This window comes from Oncorhynchus tshawytscha, linkage group LG24, assembly GCF_018296145.1.
Source record: "Oncorhynchus tshawytscha isolate Ot180627B linkage group LG24, Otsh_v2.0, whole genome shotgun sequence".
Lineage (NCBI taxonomy): Eukaryota > Metazoa > Chordata > Actinopteri > Salmoniformes > Salmonidae > Oncorhynchus > Oncorhynchus tshawytscha.
In genome coordinates, this window is record NC_056452.1 from 15,425,850 (window position 1) to 15,439,284 (window position 13,435).

Here is a 13,435-nt window from a genome sequence, read left to right on the forward strand (position 1 = left end):
ATTGTAAAATCCAGTACCGTATATGTCAAAAGCCATAAGATTGACAAAGAAATGGCACCTCCTGAGATGTCATGCAAACACATTTACACTTTATTTTGCAGATGGTCCTATAAAAAAGGTTAGACTACCAAAACACCCAATACATTTTTGGTCTTTTATTCAACTGTCATTTTGTCTTTCAAGTAAAACAATGTGGAATTACAAGGGAACAAAGGAATGTGACAAATTAAAGGGACAAATCAAGATAAGACCATCACCATATTCCACCCATTCACTCAAACATCACCCTGCCCAAAAACTGCTTTGACAAATGCAAGTCCTCAAAGTTAATTGACAATTTACAGAGCCATCTGCACCATTTTAAGTGCTTACATGAAAGAGCAATGAAATGATAGAAATTCAGATTTTAAAAAATAAAGAATTTGGTAGCACTGGTGCATACGGTGCTTTTCTCGTGATTTACAGAAAGTATATCCTTTTTTAGTGACAAATGACAACTCAGTAAGTTCCACACCCCAACGTCAAGTACTTTACAAAGCAAACTGGGATCTCCGTTCACCCACTCGGCCTAATAGGCACTAATGTTTTTTTATTCACACTGATTCAATACCCATTTAGTATAAACTACATGAAATGTTGACCATAATGTCAGACTTTGGAAAGGTGAGGAGTTAAATCAAGGTTCTGCTCCCGTTTCTTTCTGCATTGCCAGTGAGTAAAATAATTTGCATCTTCGAGATGCATAACAAGCTTGAGAGAGACAGCCATATTTGGAGTTACATTTGTGTGAGGTACCAGGAACGTAGTAGTAATTTGATTGAAATTGATGTAAAATACTACACCACAATGCACTCAAATGCTGAGGACATGTCAGATGCAAAGGAAAAATGCAGGCTGGATTTAAAAAGGCAGATGGACAGAAAATGACAAGATACAGAGGCCCAAGCAAAGAGTAGCTCCAGCATAGTGCAGCAAAGATCACATTTACAGATCTGCTCTCTTCCTGGAAGAAACCATAAAATATCCAGAACTTATCAACAGAGGTCAGAACAGCTGACAAAATGTCCAGAACCCAAAAAGTCTAAAACCTTCAAACGTACGATACAACTGTCACTCAAAATATTATTTTGAATGTCGCATGAATGATTCCCACCGATAACCCTGGCAGAGGATAAAATCTGCATATTGGGCGCAATCTAATCCTCTCTCGAACACATACATCTTAGTATTCCAGTCTTTTTAAATGTTTTACAGTACATAGTGTGAACTAACAAATAACTCACTCGCACCGACCTCGTCCCAAAGTCCCCGGTGTGCAGTCAAGCCACTGTCCGTATGAAGTGACACCTTCAGGACTACAACACCTCACTTCTGGAAGGGCTCTACCATGGTGGCACCTTTCTCTCTGCAAACAGTTGGGCATCTCTAAGCCTTTCCCCAGTTGATGATGGCTGAACTGGAGGAGACCAGCTCTAATGTGGGGTGGGGGAGAGGGCCCAAGAGGGAGGGAGGTCACTGACCTGCACAACACATAGTTCTGCTCTGGCCTCTGTCAGTGTAGACAAAGCAGCAACTTTAGAGGCCATTTCCCCTCCATTTCCCAGTCAGAATCCCTCACTCCCTCTCCCAGTTTAAAAAATATATATTGTTATTCCATCATGTCTTGTTGTGTTGGGCAGAGGAAGACCGGGAGGAGCGGGTGTTGGCTGCCGGTGTGCGGGCCTGAGCTGCTGCCATAGCCGCCACGCTGCGCAGCACCCTGTCCGGGGTGCCCTCTCCCGAGCCAGCGTTCCCTTCCTGTGAGAGCCTCTCCCGCTTCTGGGCGTGCCTCTCCTTTCTTTCCTTCCGGGTCTCCCTCCCCCAGCCTTCTCCTTCCTTCCTGTGGCTGCGCCTCCTGCCCCTCTCGGTGCTGCGTTCACGTTCGCTGCTGGAGGATGGTGCTCGCGAGCTGTTGAGCCTGGGCCCGGTGCTCTGGGAGCTGAGGCTGTGGGTGCGCTGGCTGCTGTTGCTGCTGCTCCGGCTACTCCCTCCACCATCGCTACTCACGCTGCTGCAGGCGCTGTGGCCCCTGGACGAGCGAGTCTCCCTCTCGCCCCCCTCTTCCTTCTCCTCCGAGGGCTTCTTTTTTTCTTTTTCACTCTCCTCCTTCTTGCTCCCCCTCTTGTTGTCTGTTTCCAGGGGCGGGACGAGGGCGCCAGGGCACTGGCGGGTGGAGCGGGCGGCGGTGCGGCTAGACTTGGTGGGGGTCATCTTGCTGATTCCTGCTTTGTTGTTGCAGTTTGTTTGCGGAGTGGCTGGTGCACTTTTAGATTTGGACTTGTGGTTCTTGTCAGAGGAAGCAGGAGAAATGGCATTCTGCCCAGCAGCCTTAGCCGCAGGGTCTTTCCTGCTGCCAGGGGTGTCGACCCTGCCTCGCATGGCAAGGAGTTTGGCTGCAGCGTTCAGGGCTGAACATCTCTTTCCCAGGACCTCTGGCTGGGGAGGGGTAGAGGGCACGCTGTTAGACTGGGGTTTACTCTCCGAGGTGGGAAGAGGACCAGAGGATTTCCGGGTGACTCTCACAGAGGATGTCTCGCTGCCAGACTCCCCAGTACCGGTGTTGTTGGACACAGTCCTGCCCTCCCATTCAGAGCTCCTGGCGGGTCTTCTTCTCCGCCTGTTGCCCTCTCCATCCCCCTCTTTCTCCTGCCAGCTCTGGGACGAGCGGGTGAGGCGCTCTTTCCTGGTTTCACAGGGGTCCGAGTCTGAAGAAGAGGACCTGGACTGCCTCCTCCGAGTGGCGTTGGTGGACTCTTTCTCAGTCTTCCCCTCTCCCTTCTCTGGGTCAGACAGAACCTCTCCTCGCCTCCTCTTGGCAGGTGCTCTCTTCTCTGCACTCTTCTTGTATTGGGCTGACCGGGTGGGATTGGATGTGGAGCACACTGAGGAAGGAGAAGAGGAGCGCACCGACTCCTGACTGCTCTGGCGACTGAGAGGCCTCTTCTTGCTGGCGGCTTTGTCATCTCCGGCGCTCTCCTCTATCTTCTGCTTATCCGTTTCCTCTGGCCGAGGAGCCACTGGAGTCTCTGGGTCAGCGAGAGAGGGAGTGGAAAGGACAGTGTCTTTGGCTTCAGGAGAATTCTCCACTTTCCTCTTTTTCGGTTGAGAGTCACTAATCTCCTCTTCTCCATCCTCTGCCTTTTTGTCCACTTTAACTGCCTGGGTCTCCACCTCCATGTCTATTATGTTCTCTGAATCTGGATTCTGGGCAGTCTCCACAGCCTGGTTCTCTGTGGCAGCCACAGCAGTAGAGTTGCTGGAGAGGGTAGATGTAATAGGAATTTGGGCCAGGGGCAGGACTAATGTTGAACTTGGAATGGGGGCTGGGGTGGATATCTGGGTGACGATTTTGTTGTTAGTGGAGTTGTGTACTTGGGAACGGGTGGGGGTTGGGGTAGAGATTGGGGTAGGAGTTGATGTGATGGTTGTGGCAGCGGCTGCAGTAGCAGTGGTGACAGTTCTGGGTGGGGGCGGTGTAGAGGTGGTGACAGTTCTGGGTGGGGGTGGTGTAGAGGTGGCAACAGTTCTGGGTGGGGGCGGTGTAGCGGTGGTGACAGTTCTGGGTGGGGGCGGTGTAGCGGTGGTGACAGTTCTGGGTGGGGGCGGTGTAGCGGTGGTGACACTTGTGTGTGGGGGCAGTGTAGCGGTGGTGACAGTTGTGGTAGGGGCTGGTGTAACGGTGGTGACAGTTGTGGTAGGGGCTGGTGTAGAGGTTAGTGTGGTGGTTGGTGTGGGGGCTGGTGTGGGGGTTGTGATGGTGATTTTGGTAGACGTTGGTATGGAGGTTGTTGCAGTGATGGTGGCGGTTCGGGCTTGTGTGACGGTGGTGACGATTATACTTGGGCCTGGTGTGGAAATGGTGGTCAGATTTGCGATTGAGGTTGTGGTGAGTTTTCTAAGTGTTGGTACATGGGCTGCAACAATTGTGGTAGGGCACGGAGTAGGGGTTTGTTTGACATTTGTGAGTGTTGGTGTAGGGGCTGGAGTGGGGGTGATGGTTGGAGTAGAGACTGATGTGGCCATTTTGGAGATTTGAGCTGGTGTAGGGATAGTGATTTGGGCAAGGGGAGGAGTGGAGATCTTGTTGGGGGTAGGGGTGACGATTTGTGTGGTAGTTGTGGAGATTGGTGGAGAAGTGGAGACTCTAGGTCTTGAGGTGAGGAATTGGGCAAGGGTTGAGGTGAGGACTGCAGTTGGAATTCGAATGAGGCCAGAGGTTGACCTTGAGGTAGGGCTAAAGGGCGGCCTCGATGTGGATACTGTGGGTAAGCTTAGGGTGGAAACTGTGGATGAGCTTGAAGCAGGAACAGAGATTGAGTTTATGGCGGGGACTGTGGGTGAGCTTGTGGCAGGGACTAAAATTGGAACTGGGGTGGAGATGGTTGCTGAGCTTGAGGTGGAGACAGAGATTGGAATTGAGATGGGAACTCGAGTTTGGCTTGGCGCAGGAATAGCGATTTGAGCTGGGCTTAGTGCCAGGATAGCAGTTGGGGTTGTGGTAAGGACCTCAGTCTTAGTGTTTGGTTTTAATGTTGCGGTAGAGTTCTCAGCTTTGGTAGACAGAGAGTCTTGGCTGGTGCAGATAGCAGAGGTGGCCACAGTTTGAGGCTCAGTGGAGGCAGATGGGAGTAGTGGTTCTGTGTTAACAGCCTCAGACAGGGAACCAGGTTGGCTGGTGGTGCTGGAGTTTGAGTTATGTCCTGCACCCACAGCATTCTTTACAGTTGTCGAGTCCTTGCGGGGACGGCCCCGCTTGCGTTTTGGGGAGAGAGCAGGGCTCCCCTCACTTGCTGAGGTGGGCTGGGGAGGAGATACATGCTCTGGCTGGGATACCGCCAACCTGAGGGGAGTTTTGGGGGGTCGGCCCCTCTTTCGTTTCACTGGTGGGGTCGAGTTAGCATTATTAGCGGGTGAGGACACGTTGCCGTCTTTTCCTGGCTGATTGTCCATTTTCCTGTGGTAGTTCCCTCCCCTCCCTCTGCCCAGCTCACCTAACTGCGCCGCCACGCGAGACTCGCTCTCCAGCCGCTGTCGCACCGGCAGGTTCCTCAGCACCGGCATGTCAGGGGATTGGTGGGGCGGGGAGTAAGGGAGGTAGCTTCTGGCAGGATAGGTGTGTGTTGAGGGGGATTCTTGGTCCTCTGTGAGTTTGGTGGTCGTTGAGTATTTTGAAGCAGTCCCTTTCTCTTCGGGTGTCTGGCTGGTTTTGTCAGGGGTTTGGGAGTCTCTGCTTGGCTCGTCTGAGACTCGGCCCGACTCAGCGTTCTCTGTCTCCTCTGATGAGCCTCCTCCTGTCCCGCTGCCTCTCCTCCTCCTCTTCCTGGGCTCCTTGTCCTCCACCACTGTCACCAGGCGACCAGGGAGCTTCCGCAGGACCTTGGCCGATGGGGAATGTTCCGGAAGGCCTAGCAGGACCTCCCCGTCAGCCGACTGGCGCTTGCGTGGCGACCGGGAGAGAGGGCACACAGAGTTGGGAGACAGGGACTCCTGGTCCCTAATGTCATAGTCCCTGGCAGAGTATGACTGGTGGTCCACCGGACACGTGGACTCTGAGGTGATACACACTGCCCTCTCCCTGCTGGGTGACCAGGTGTGTGAGTTCCCTGGTAGTGTCAGTGATTTCCCAGCTAGAGGACTGGTGGCAGTGGAAGGCACTGAGCTGGAATGGGACTGGGATCCGAGAGGTGGCGCTGCCGATCCGGATTTGAGGCTGGAGTCTCTAGAAGGAGAGACCGGGGTTGTGGATGCAGGTTTGGCAGATTCCTTTGATGAGGAGGGTTGGGCCCTGGGGTGCTCTGTGCGGGACAGTGTGTTGGTATTGTCTTTGGTCCCCCCTCGTCCTCTCAGAGCTGAGCGGAGCCTTTCAGGCACTTCTCTGGGGGTGGGGGAATCGGACTCTGGCTCTGGGGAAGTGGGCGGTGGGGAGGCCGTGGCTCCTCGGAGCCTACCGCTGATTCTGGTGGAGGGGGCGCCTTTCTCTTTGTGTTTGCGTGGGCGACGGCCCGACCCAGGTGGCGAGGGCTCCTCCGCTGGCTGTGATGCGAAGTCATCGTCGTCATTGTCCGAGGAGCCTGCATGCAGCTTCAGGCCCTCCTCCTTGGCCTGGTCCAGCCCCTTCCTGGCAGCCTCCACCTGCTCCTGTAAACACAGAGCAGAGAGATGGGCTTTTTATTCGAACCCAGGTCTCTAATAGGGTGAACCATTTAAACATGGACACATGGCAAGCTCTCCTAAATGCACTGAGAAATATCAATCTAACCTCTGCTTGCTTTAACTCCTCCTTGCACACGTCCTCCAGTGAAGCCTCCAGGAAATTCATAGCATAGCGCTCTATAGGAGTGAGCTGAGATACGAGGGGGAAAAAAGATAGGTTGTCAGGTTTGGCAAAAAAGCTCAAAATAGTCAAACAACACAGATGGAATAGCCAAAAAAAAACAGGGATATTGAACAACAATCACCTGCTCCACAAGAGCCGCTATCTCCTGCTCGGCCTTGGAGAGCTCCTCCTCTTCCGGGTCCCTCCCTTCGCCAGCCTCATCCAATGGGATGGCCTCGTTGAACTCTGCCAGTTCAGCTACCTGCTCTGCTTTGGCTTGGGAGGCAGCGACGATGTCCTCCTCGTCCTCGGCACGACAAAGGGCCTGTGGCAGAGAGAGAATTCATTTTTGGGAACAGTGCCACCTGGAGTAGAGATTGATGTGTCTTGCTGACTTGTACAATTCCTAAAACCGTCATTTGACCTCAAATAATCTTGTTTATTTTATCAAAATAAAGCTTGTTTGTATGGAGTCAGTGCTGGTCCAAACACTCAGCTGCTGGTTTCTGGTTGTCTTCTAGACTCCTGCTGTTGTATGGTGTGGTATAAACAGGTGTCTATGGTCTGAGAGACACCTGCTCTGAACACACCAGTTAAACTCAACTACATACTGTTATTACCAGTGTTTTGGGTGTGACTGACCTGCTCCAGGATGGTGGTGCTCTGTTTGTTGCCCGTCTCTTCCTCCTCTGGCTGGGGCACAGACGGCTCTGGGGTCACCTCCTTCTTCTCCCCCTCATTCACGTCAAACAGCTCCCTGATGGTTTGCTGTGAGGAGAGAGGGGAGTGTAGTTCGTCTTGAATTGCCCTCGATTCAAAGTGAATGGACGACGTCACAGAGTGTTATATCGGTGGAGACGTACCTGTTTGAAGAAAGCGGTGGTGAAGTTGCCTCCTTCTATGGCCATGTCTCCCAGCATTCTTTTCTGGTTGGCCTTCTTCAGGATGTTCTCCTCCACCGTGCGCTCACTGATCAGTCTGGGGGTGGGGTGGGGGGGGGTGGAGAATAGTCACACCAGATGCTCAACAGACTAGCTAACATAGTGGCAGAGTTGTAATCACTGGCTCTATGCCTACCACATTAATATCTTCAAAGTAGAGGTATGCACACTGTTCATGCTACTTCCGGAGACTTTCAGATCCTGCCTGTGTCCAATCTAAAGGAAACTAAAAACCGACCGTAGTGCTGAGACGATTTGACTTAGAGGGAGTTAAGTGAGTTAAGCTTGGTTCAGCAGCCTAAGAGGCAGGGGAGGGTTTCACGGTGTACCTGTAGATGTGGACGTCGCGGGTCTGTCCGATGCGGTGGCAGCGGTCCTGGGCCTGGGCGTCCATGGTAGGGTTCCAGTCACTGTCGTAGAACACCACCGTGTCGGCGCCCGTCAGGTTCACCCCCACGCCGCCGCTGCGCGTGGACAGGATGAAGCAGAAGATGCGGCGGTCCGCGTTGAAGCGATCCATCAGGGACTGAGGGAGAGGAGGACAACAGTCAGCATCCTTTATCAGTTTCAGAACCATATTGATCTCCGGGTCAATTCCTTTCAGCTCAGCCAATCAAATCGCAAATGTCCAAAATATATTACATGGAAATGGAATTGACCCCCAACTGAGTTGCTGAAGTCCAACAAAACAACAGTATCCCATAAAGCTCAGGTCTAGTCATGGCGCCCCTCACTTGTCTCTGCTCGACGCGGGTGCTGCCGTCCAGGCGGAGGTAGATGTGTCCGTGGTAGTTGAGGAACTGCTCCAGCACGTCCAGCATGCGGGTCATCTGGGTGAAGATGAGAACGCGATGTTGGCCCTCCTTCAGCCGACGCAGCAGGGTGTGGAGCGTCTGCAGCTTACCTACACACACACACACACCAAAGTGTTATCATTCAAAGGCTCATACCGTTTCTCCTCATTTTAAAAATACCTCTCGTCTTCAACTGAAGGACACGCTGCTCTGGAAAACTGAACGTGACCCTGACCCAGTGACCCTAGAGACAGACTGTGTCCCGTATCATCGATGAAGTAACAGCACTTCCACTTAAGTTTATTTTCATTTCATGGCCTTTGCAAACACATTGACACCTCAATCAGTTTGGCTGAGTTAAAATTCCTCAGCCAATGCCGAGGTAAAACAAGACAAGTTTCTGAGGAACACACGGTTGTGTTGTCTGAGTGGGGACTCACCGCAGTCGTACTGGATGAGCCTCAGGTCAGGGAAGTGGGTCCTCATGTTGCACTGGATGCGGTGCAGACTGCGTGCGAGCGGGGCCACCTGGGAGGAGAGCAGCGAGGTGAACACGGCCTGCTGGTGACTCAGAGACGGAGGGGGGTGGCAGCTGTGCATGGTGATGGCTGGAGCCTCCACCGGCGGGATCACAAACGTAAACCTGAAGGTTAGGAAATAGGGTCCGATTAGAAATGGTCATATTTACCCTTCATCAATCCCTGGGGCATCACAAGAAAGATAAACAGAAAGTGCTTGAAAACTGACAAGCGATTCAACTCATGAAGGGCTTGGTGATTAGTGTGGTGATTTGTTAAATCAGGAGTGTTAGTGCAGGGATAAAACTAAAAATGTGGACCGTCTCGTGGTTCCAGACAGTGGACGGCAGCAGTCAGCGTGTTACCGTTCGATCACATCTTTGAGCAGCTGCAGCCTGTCCTCGGTGGTGTGGATGCCCTCCCTCAGGGCGCAGCTCTGGTCCCAGTAGTCCGTAGTGCTGTGGGACTGGGCGAACAGGCAGGCGGCGTGGCCCGAGCGACCCCACTGACCCAGGGCCTTGGGGGCCGGAGCAGGGCAGGAGCCTGGGAGGAAGGTGAGGAAGTCCAGCACCTCATGGCCAAACACGGGCTTGGCGCTGCAGTGCAGGTCGTTGATCCGGATGATCTGGGCCAGGCGGCTGTCTCGCTGCTTCTTGCGGCTGTCTGCCAGCCATGACTGACGGGGGGAAAGGGACAGTTTGTCAGTTGATAGGACAACAACAGTTAAAGGGACATGACAGGAGTCAATTTAAGAATGTTGCTGTGGGCTGATAACTGACAGAACAAAAAAAAGGTACTACTGTGGGATATACGCAACCTCATAATTTCATACACGGTGATTGAAACAAGTCACAAACAAAAGAAAAGAGATTTGTAAATTAAAGCAGATGTAGCTAGTACCATGTAGAAGGGGGAGCGAGGAGGTGGGCGAGGTTGTGCCCGAGGTCGAGGGGGGACAAATCCACCAACATGGGACCCTGATTTAGGAACGGCTGATTTGGTGTCGCTGCTCTCCTCACACGTCAACGTAGAATTCACACGCGCTAGAGAGGAGAATTTACTTGTTCAATACAGGGATTGTAAATACAGAACAATAAAATAATTATTTGCATTAATCTCTTCACCTTTCTGTTCTGTGCTGGTTTCTGCTGGTCCCGTTACTACCTTAAGCACTGGGCGAGGGGGCTGGGACTGACTGAGGGCTGAGGTCGTATTACGGGGGGCAGGGGTTCGAGGGGGCTGGGGTACAGGTTCTAATTGTGACTGAGGTAGGGGTTCTAGGGGGGCCAGGGTGTATTGAGCAGTGGTGGGCCCGGGGTGGCGATGGGCCGTTTGCTGGGGGGCAGGAGTTCTCACGGCAGTATTGGCATGATGGTGCATGGAGGTTGACGCCTGGGGGGCTACGCGAGGAGAAGGGGGCACTGCCAGGGTGGGTACACCCCCTCCTTCCTTGCTTGACTGGCGCACCACGATCTTCACAATCCCAGAGCTGGTCACCACGGAGGAGGGCACTGGAAAGGAAAGGCAGGTAAGAACACAACCGTCACTGAACCAGGGCAAAAGACCACGAACGAAGATCAGTGACCATAGTCTTAGAAAGGGGATGCTGCTGTACCTTGAGAAGAATTGCAAGGCAGCTGGATTCCCGAGGGTACAGGAGAGGTGGGGACAGCGTGGGTATTGGCTGAACTGAAAACTGCTACTTGGGTTGGCTGGCTGATGAGGTGGTGCTGCCCTCCGCTGGTCACCAGATGCATGACGTTACCTGCAGAGCCCACAGTAAGAACCACACCATTTAGACACTCCTGTCAGTGCAGGATAGATACTGTACCCCTGACTTAAATAGAACACCAATATGGCTGTCTATATCAGCACGTTCTAGAGTTTAATGACATAAGCCATTCTGGTAATATACACTGAGTGTACAAAACATTAAGAACACCTTCCTAATGTTGAGTTGCACCCCTTTTGCCCTCAGAACAGCCTCAATTCGTCAGGATATGGACTCTACAAGGTGTTGAAAGCGTTCCACAGGGATGCTGGCCCATGTTGACTCCAACGCTTCCCCATAGTTGTGTCAAGTTGGCTGGATGTCTTTTGGGTGGTGGACCATTCTTGATACACACGGGAAACTGTTGAGCATGAAAAACCCAGCAGGGTTGAAGTTCTTGACACAAACCGGTGCGCCTGGCACCTTCTACCATACCCTGTTCAAAGGCACTTAAATCTTTTGTCTTGACCATTTACCCTCTGAATGGCACACATACACAATCCACGTCTCAAAGCTTAAAATGTCATTCTTTAAACTGTTTCCTCCCCTTCATCTCCAGTAATTGAAGTGGATTTAACAAGTGACAATAAGGGATCTTAGCTTCACCTGGTCAGTCTCATGGAAAGAGCAGGTGTTCATAATGTTCTGTACACTCGGTGAATCTCCATGTAGTGTAGTTAGTGCTGGGATCTGACCTGACCTTGTACTGGGCGTGGAGGTGCCATGGGAACCTGGTGGAGCTGGGTCCCAGACAGGGTGAGCTTGTTGCCCTGCAGCTGGAAGGTGACAGGCTTACTTCCCTGGCACGATGACACAGGACGCCCGGCCAATGAGGCCAGTTGGGCGATACTCACTACCTCCCCAGCTGAGATAGAGAGAAAAATGGTAGATATTAAAATGTAGATGAGTTTCATTTCACCAGTAGAGATAAAAAAATAAAATAAAAATATCATGAATTTACAGTCTAATACATTTTCAGTTTGTTCTTATGCACTGTTCATGCACATTCGTTGCCCGACAGAGAGAGTGTTTGTGAGAATGGCAGGTACTCACAGGGAAGCCGGGCCTGCATGTCTGGGCTGAGCAAAACACGTTGGGTCAAAATGTTGCTGGGAGGAGGGGTGAGATGGGTGGCGGGGTTGCAGGAGGTGGTGGGTGGGCGTACGGCCAGGACTGGCATTGGGGAGCCGGACCTCATGACAGAGGGGCCACTGGGGTGTAAGGGCGGGCGAGGAGGGGCTGTGGGTGCCACTGAACACACTGCTGAAGGTTCATAGAAACAAGGGAAGAAAGTATTACATTATGTCTGTTTGTGTAGAATCATTTGTCTGGCTGAGTAGAGGTTTCCACAAGAAATGTTTAACAGCATTCAAGGTTAAAGGGAAAGTCAAAAACGATATATTTTGGTATATTTTTTTATTAGTAAACTGTTGATACAGTCCCAGAATGTTTTGCACGTCGGCAGCAAAGTTAAGATATTGGACTTTCAAGAAGCATCATATGATGCAAGAAACATCATCAAGTGGCAGGTGACTCTATGCTTCTTGAAAGTCCTATATCTTGAAACCTTAACTGCTGACATGCAAAACTTTCTGGGACTGTATCAGTGGACTAATGAAAAAAATAAAATAGTTGGAGTAGAATTTTCCTTTAAAGCAGCCACATGCTACTTTTTGGGCTTGCCCCCCAAAAAATGCACATAGAAATGTAAGTTATAGATCTGTCACACTCAGAAGCGGTAGAGATCGGTTTCTGTGTGCGCCATTTCTGTGCTTCCCGTTAAGTTCCGCTTTTGCGTCTTTTACTTTCGGTTTCGTACACCAGCTTCAAACAGCTGAAAATACAATACATTTGGATATGGAAAATATATTTCACAGCGGGGTAGATGGTACTATGATTCTCTACACAACTGGCTTGATTTTGTCACAAACTGAAATTAGGCAAACTATTTGAATTTTAGCAACCAGGAAATGGCAGAGCGATTTCTGCATAGTGCATCTAAGATCAGACCATTACAAAAACACTTGGATCATATGTTAGATTTTTTTCCGTGTAAATTTTGCAACTACTCAAGCAGTATTTACAGTGCATTCAGACAGTTCAGACCCCTTGACTTTCCACTTTCTTACGTTAGACTTATTCTAACATGGATTAAATACAATTTTAAAAATCCTCAATCTACACAAAATACCCCATAATGACAGAAAGAACAGGTTTTTAGAAATTTATAAAAAAACAAAACAGAAATACCTTATTTCCATAAGTATTCAGACCCTTTGCTACAAGACCCAAAACTGAGCTCAAGTTTCCATGGATCATTCTTAAAATGTTTCTATAACTTGATTGGAGTCTATCTGTGGGAAATTAAATTGATTGGAAATTATTTAGAAAGGCACACACCTGTCTATATATGGTCCCACAGTTGACAGTGCATGTCAGAGCAAAAACCAAGCCATGATGTCGAAGGAATTGTCCGTAAAGCTCTGAGACAGGATTGTCGAGGCACAGATCTGCGGAAGGGTACCAAAACATTCCTGCAGCATTGAAGGTCCCCAGGAACACGGTGGCCTCCATAATTCTTAAATGGAAGAAGTTAGGAACCACCAAGACTCTTCCTAGAGCTGGCCGCCCAGCCAAACTGAGCAATCGGGGGAAGGGCCTTGGTCAGGGAGGTGACCAAGAACCCGATGGTGACTCTGACAGCGCTCCAGAGTTCCTCTGTGGAGATGGGAGAACCTTCCCGAAGGACAGCCATCTCTGCAGCACTCCACCAATCAGGCCTTTATGGTAGAGTGGCTAGATGGAAGCCACTCCTCAGTAAAAAGGCACATGACAACCCACTTGATGTTTGCCAAAAGGCACCTAAAGACTCTCAGACCATGAGAAAAAAGATTCTCTGGTCTGATGAAACCAAGATTGTACTCTTTGGCCTGAATGCCAAACATCACATCTGGAGGAAACCTGGCACCATCCCTATGCTGAAGCATGGTGGTGGCAGCATCATACTATGGGGATGTTTTTCAGAGAAGAAATTGGTGAAACTCCCCAAATACAGG

At 50.8% G+C, this 13,435-nt stretch overlaps 1 protein-coding gene and 1 non-coding gene across 4 annotated transcripts in view; both read right to left on the minus strand.

The window, feature by feature from the left end:
- Nucleotides 1–140: 140 nt before the first annotated feature.
- The window catches only part of LOC112223248 (helicase SRCAP), a 28,982-nt gene continuing 15,687 nt past the window's right edge, over nt 141–13,435 (minus strand). For all 3 annotated transcript variants that reach the window (XM_042305373.1, XM_042305371.1, XM_042305372.1), the window contains 14 exons: nt 11,433–11,642; nt 11,080–11,244; nt 10,224–10,373; nt 9,733–10,119; nt 9,509–9,651; nt 8,974–9,284; nt 8,531–8,733; nt 8,031–8,200; nt 7,626–7,822; nt 7,219–7,333; nt 6,998–7,123; nt 6,498–6,680; nt 6,299–6,382; nt 141–6,177 (listed from right to left, as the gene is read on the minus strand). In XM_042305373.1, coding sequence (XP_042161307.1) covers nt 1,657–6,177; nt 6,299–6,382; nt 6,498–6,680; nt 6,998–7,123; nt 7,219–7,333; nt 7,626–7,822; nt 8,031–8,200; nt 8,531–8,733; nt 8,974–9,284; nt 9,509–9,651; nt 9,733–10,119; nt 10,224–10,373; nt 11,080–11,244; nt 11,433–11,642 — 6,965 coding nt within the window. In that variant the 3' untranslated portion in view covers nt 141–1,656. The remainder of the gene's footprint in view (nt 6,178–6,298; nt 6,383–6,497; nt 6,681–6,997; nt 7,124–7,218; nt 7,334–7,625; nt 7,823–8,030; nt 8,201–8,530; nt 8,734–8,973; nt 9,285–9,508; nt 9,652–9,732; nt 10,120–10,223; nt 10,374–11,079; nt 11,245–11,432; nt 11,643–13,435) is intronic.
- On the minus strand, nt 6,869–6,948 carry LOC112223899. The gene has a single exon (XR_002949392.1). It is a non-coding gene; the product is annotated as a small nucleolar RNA SNORA11 (small nucleolar RNA).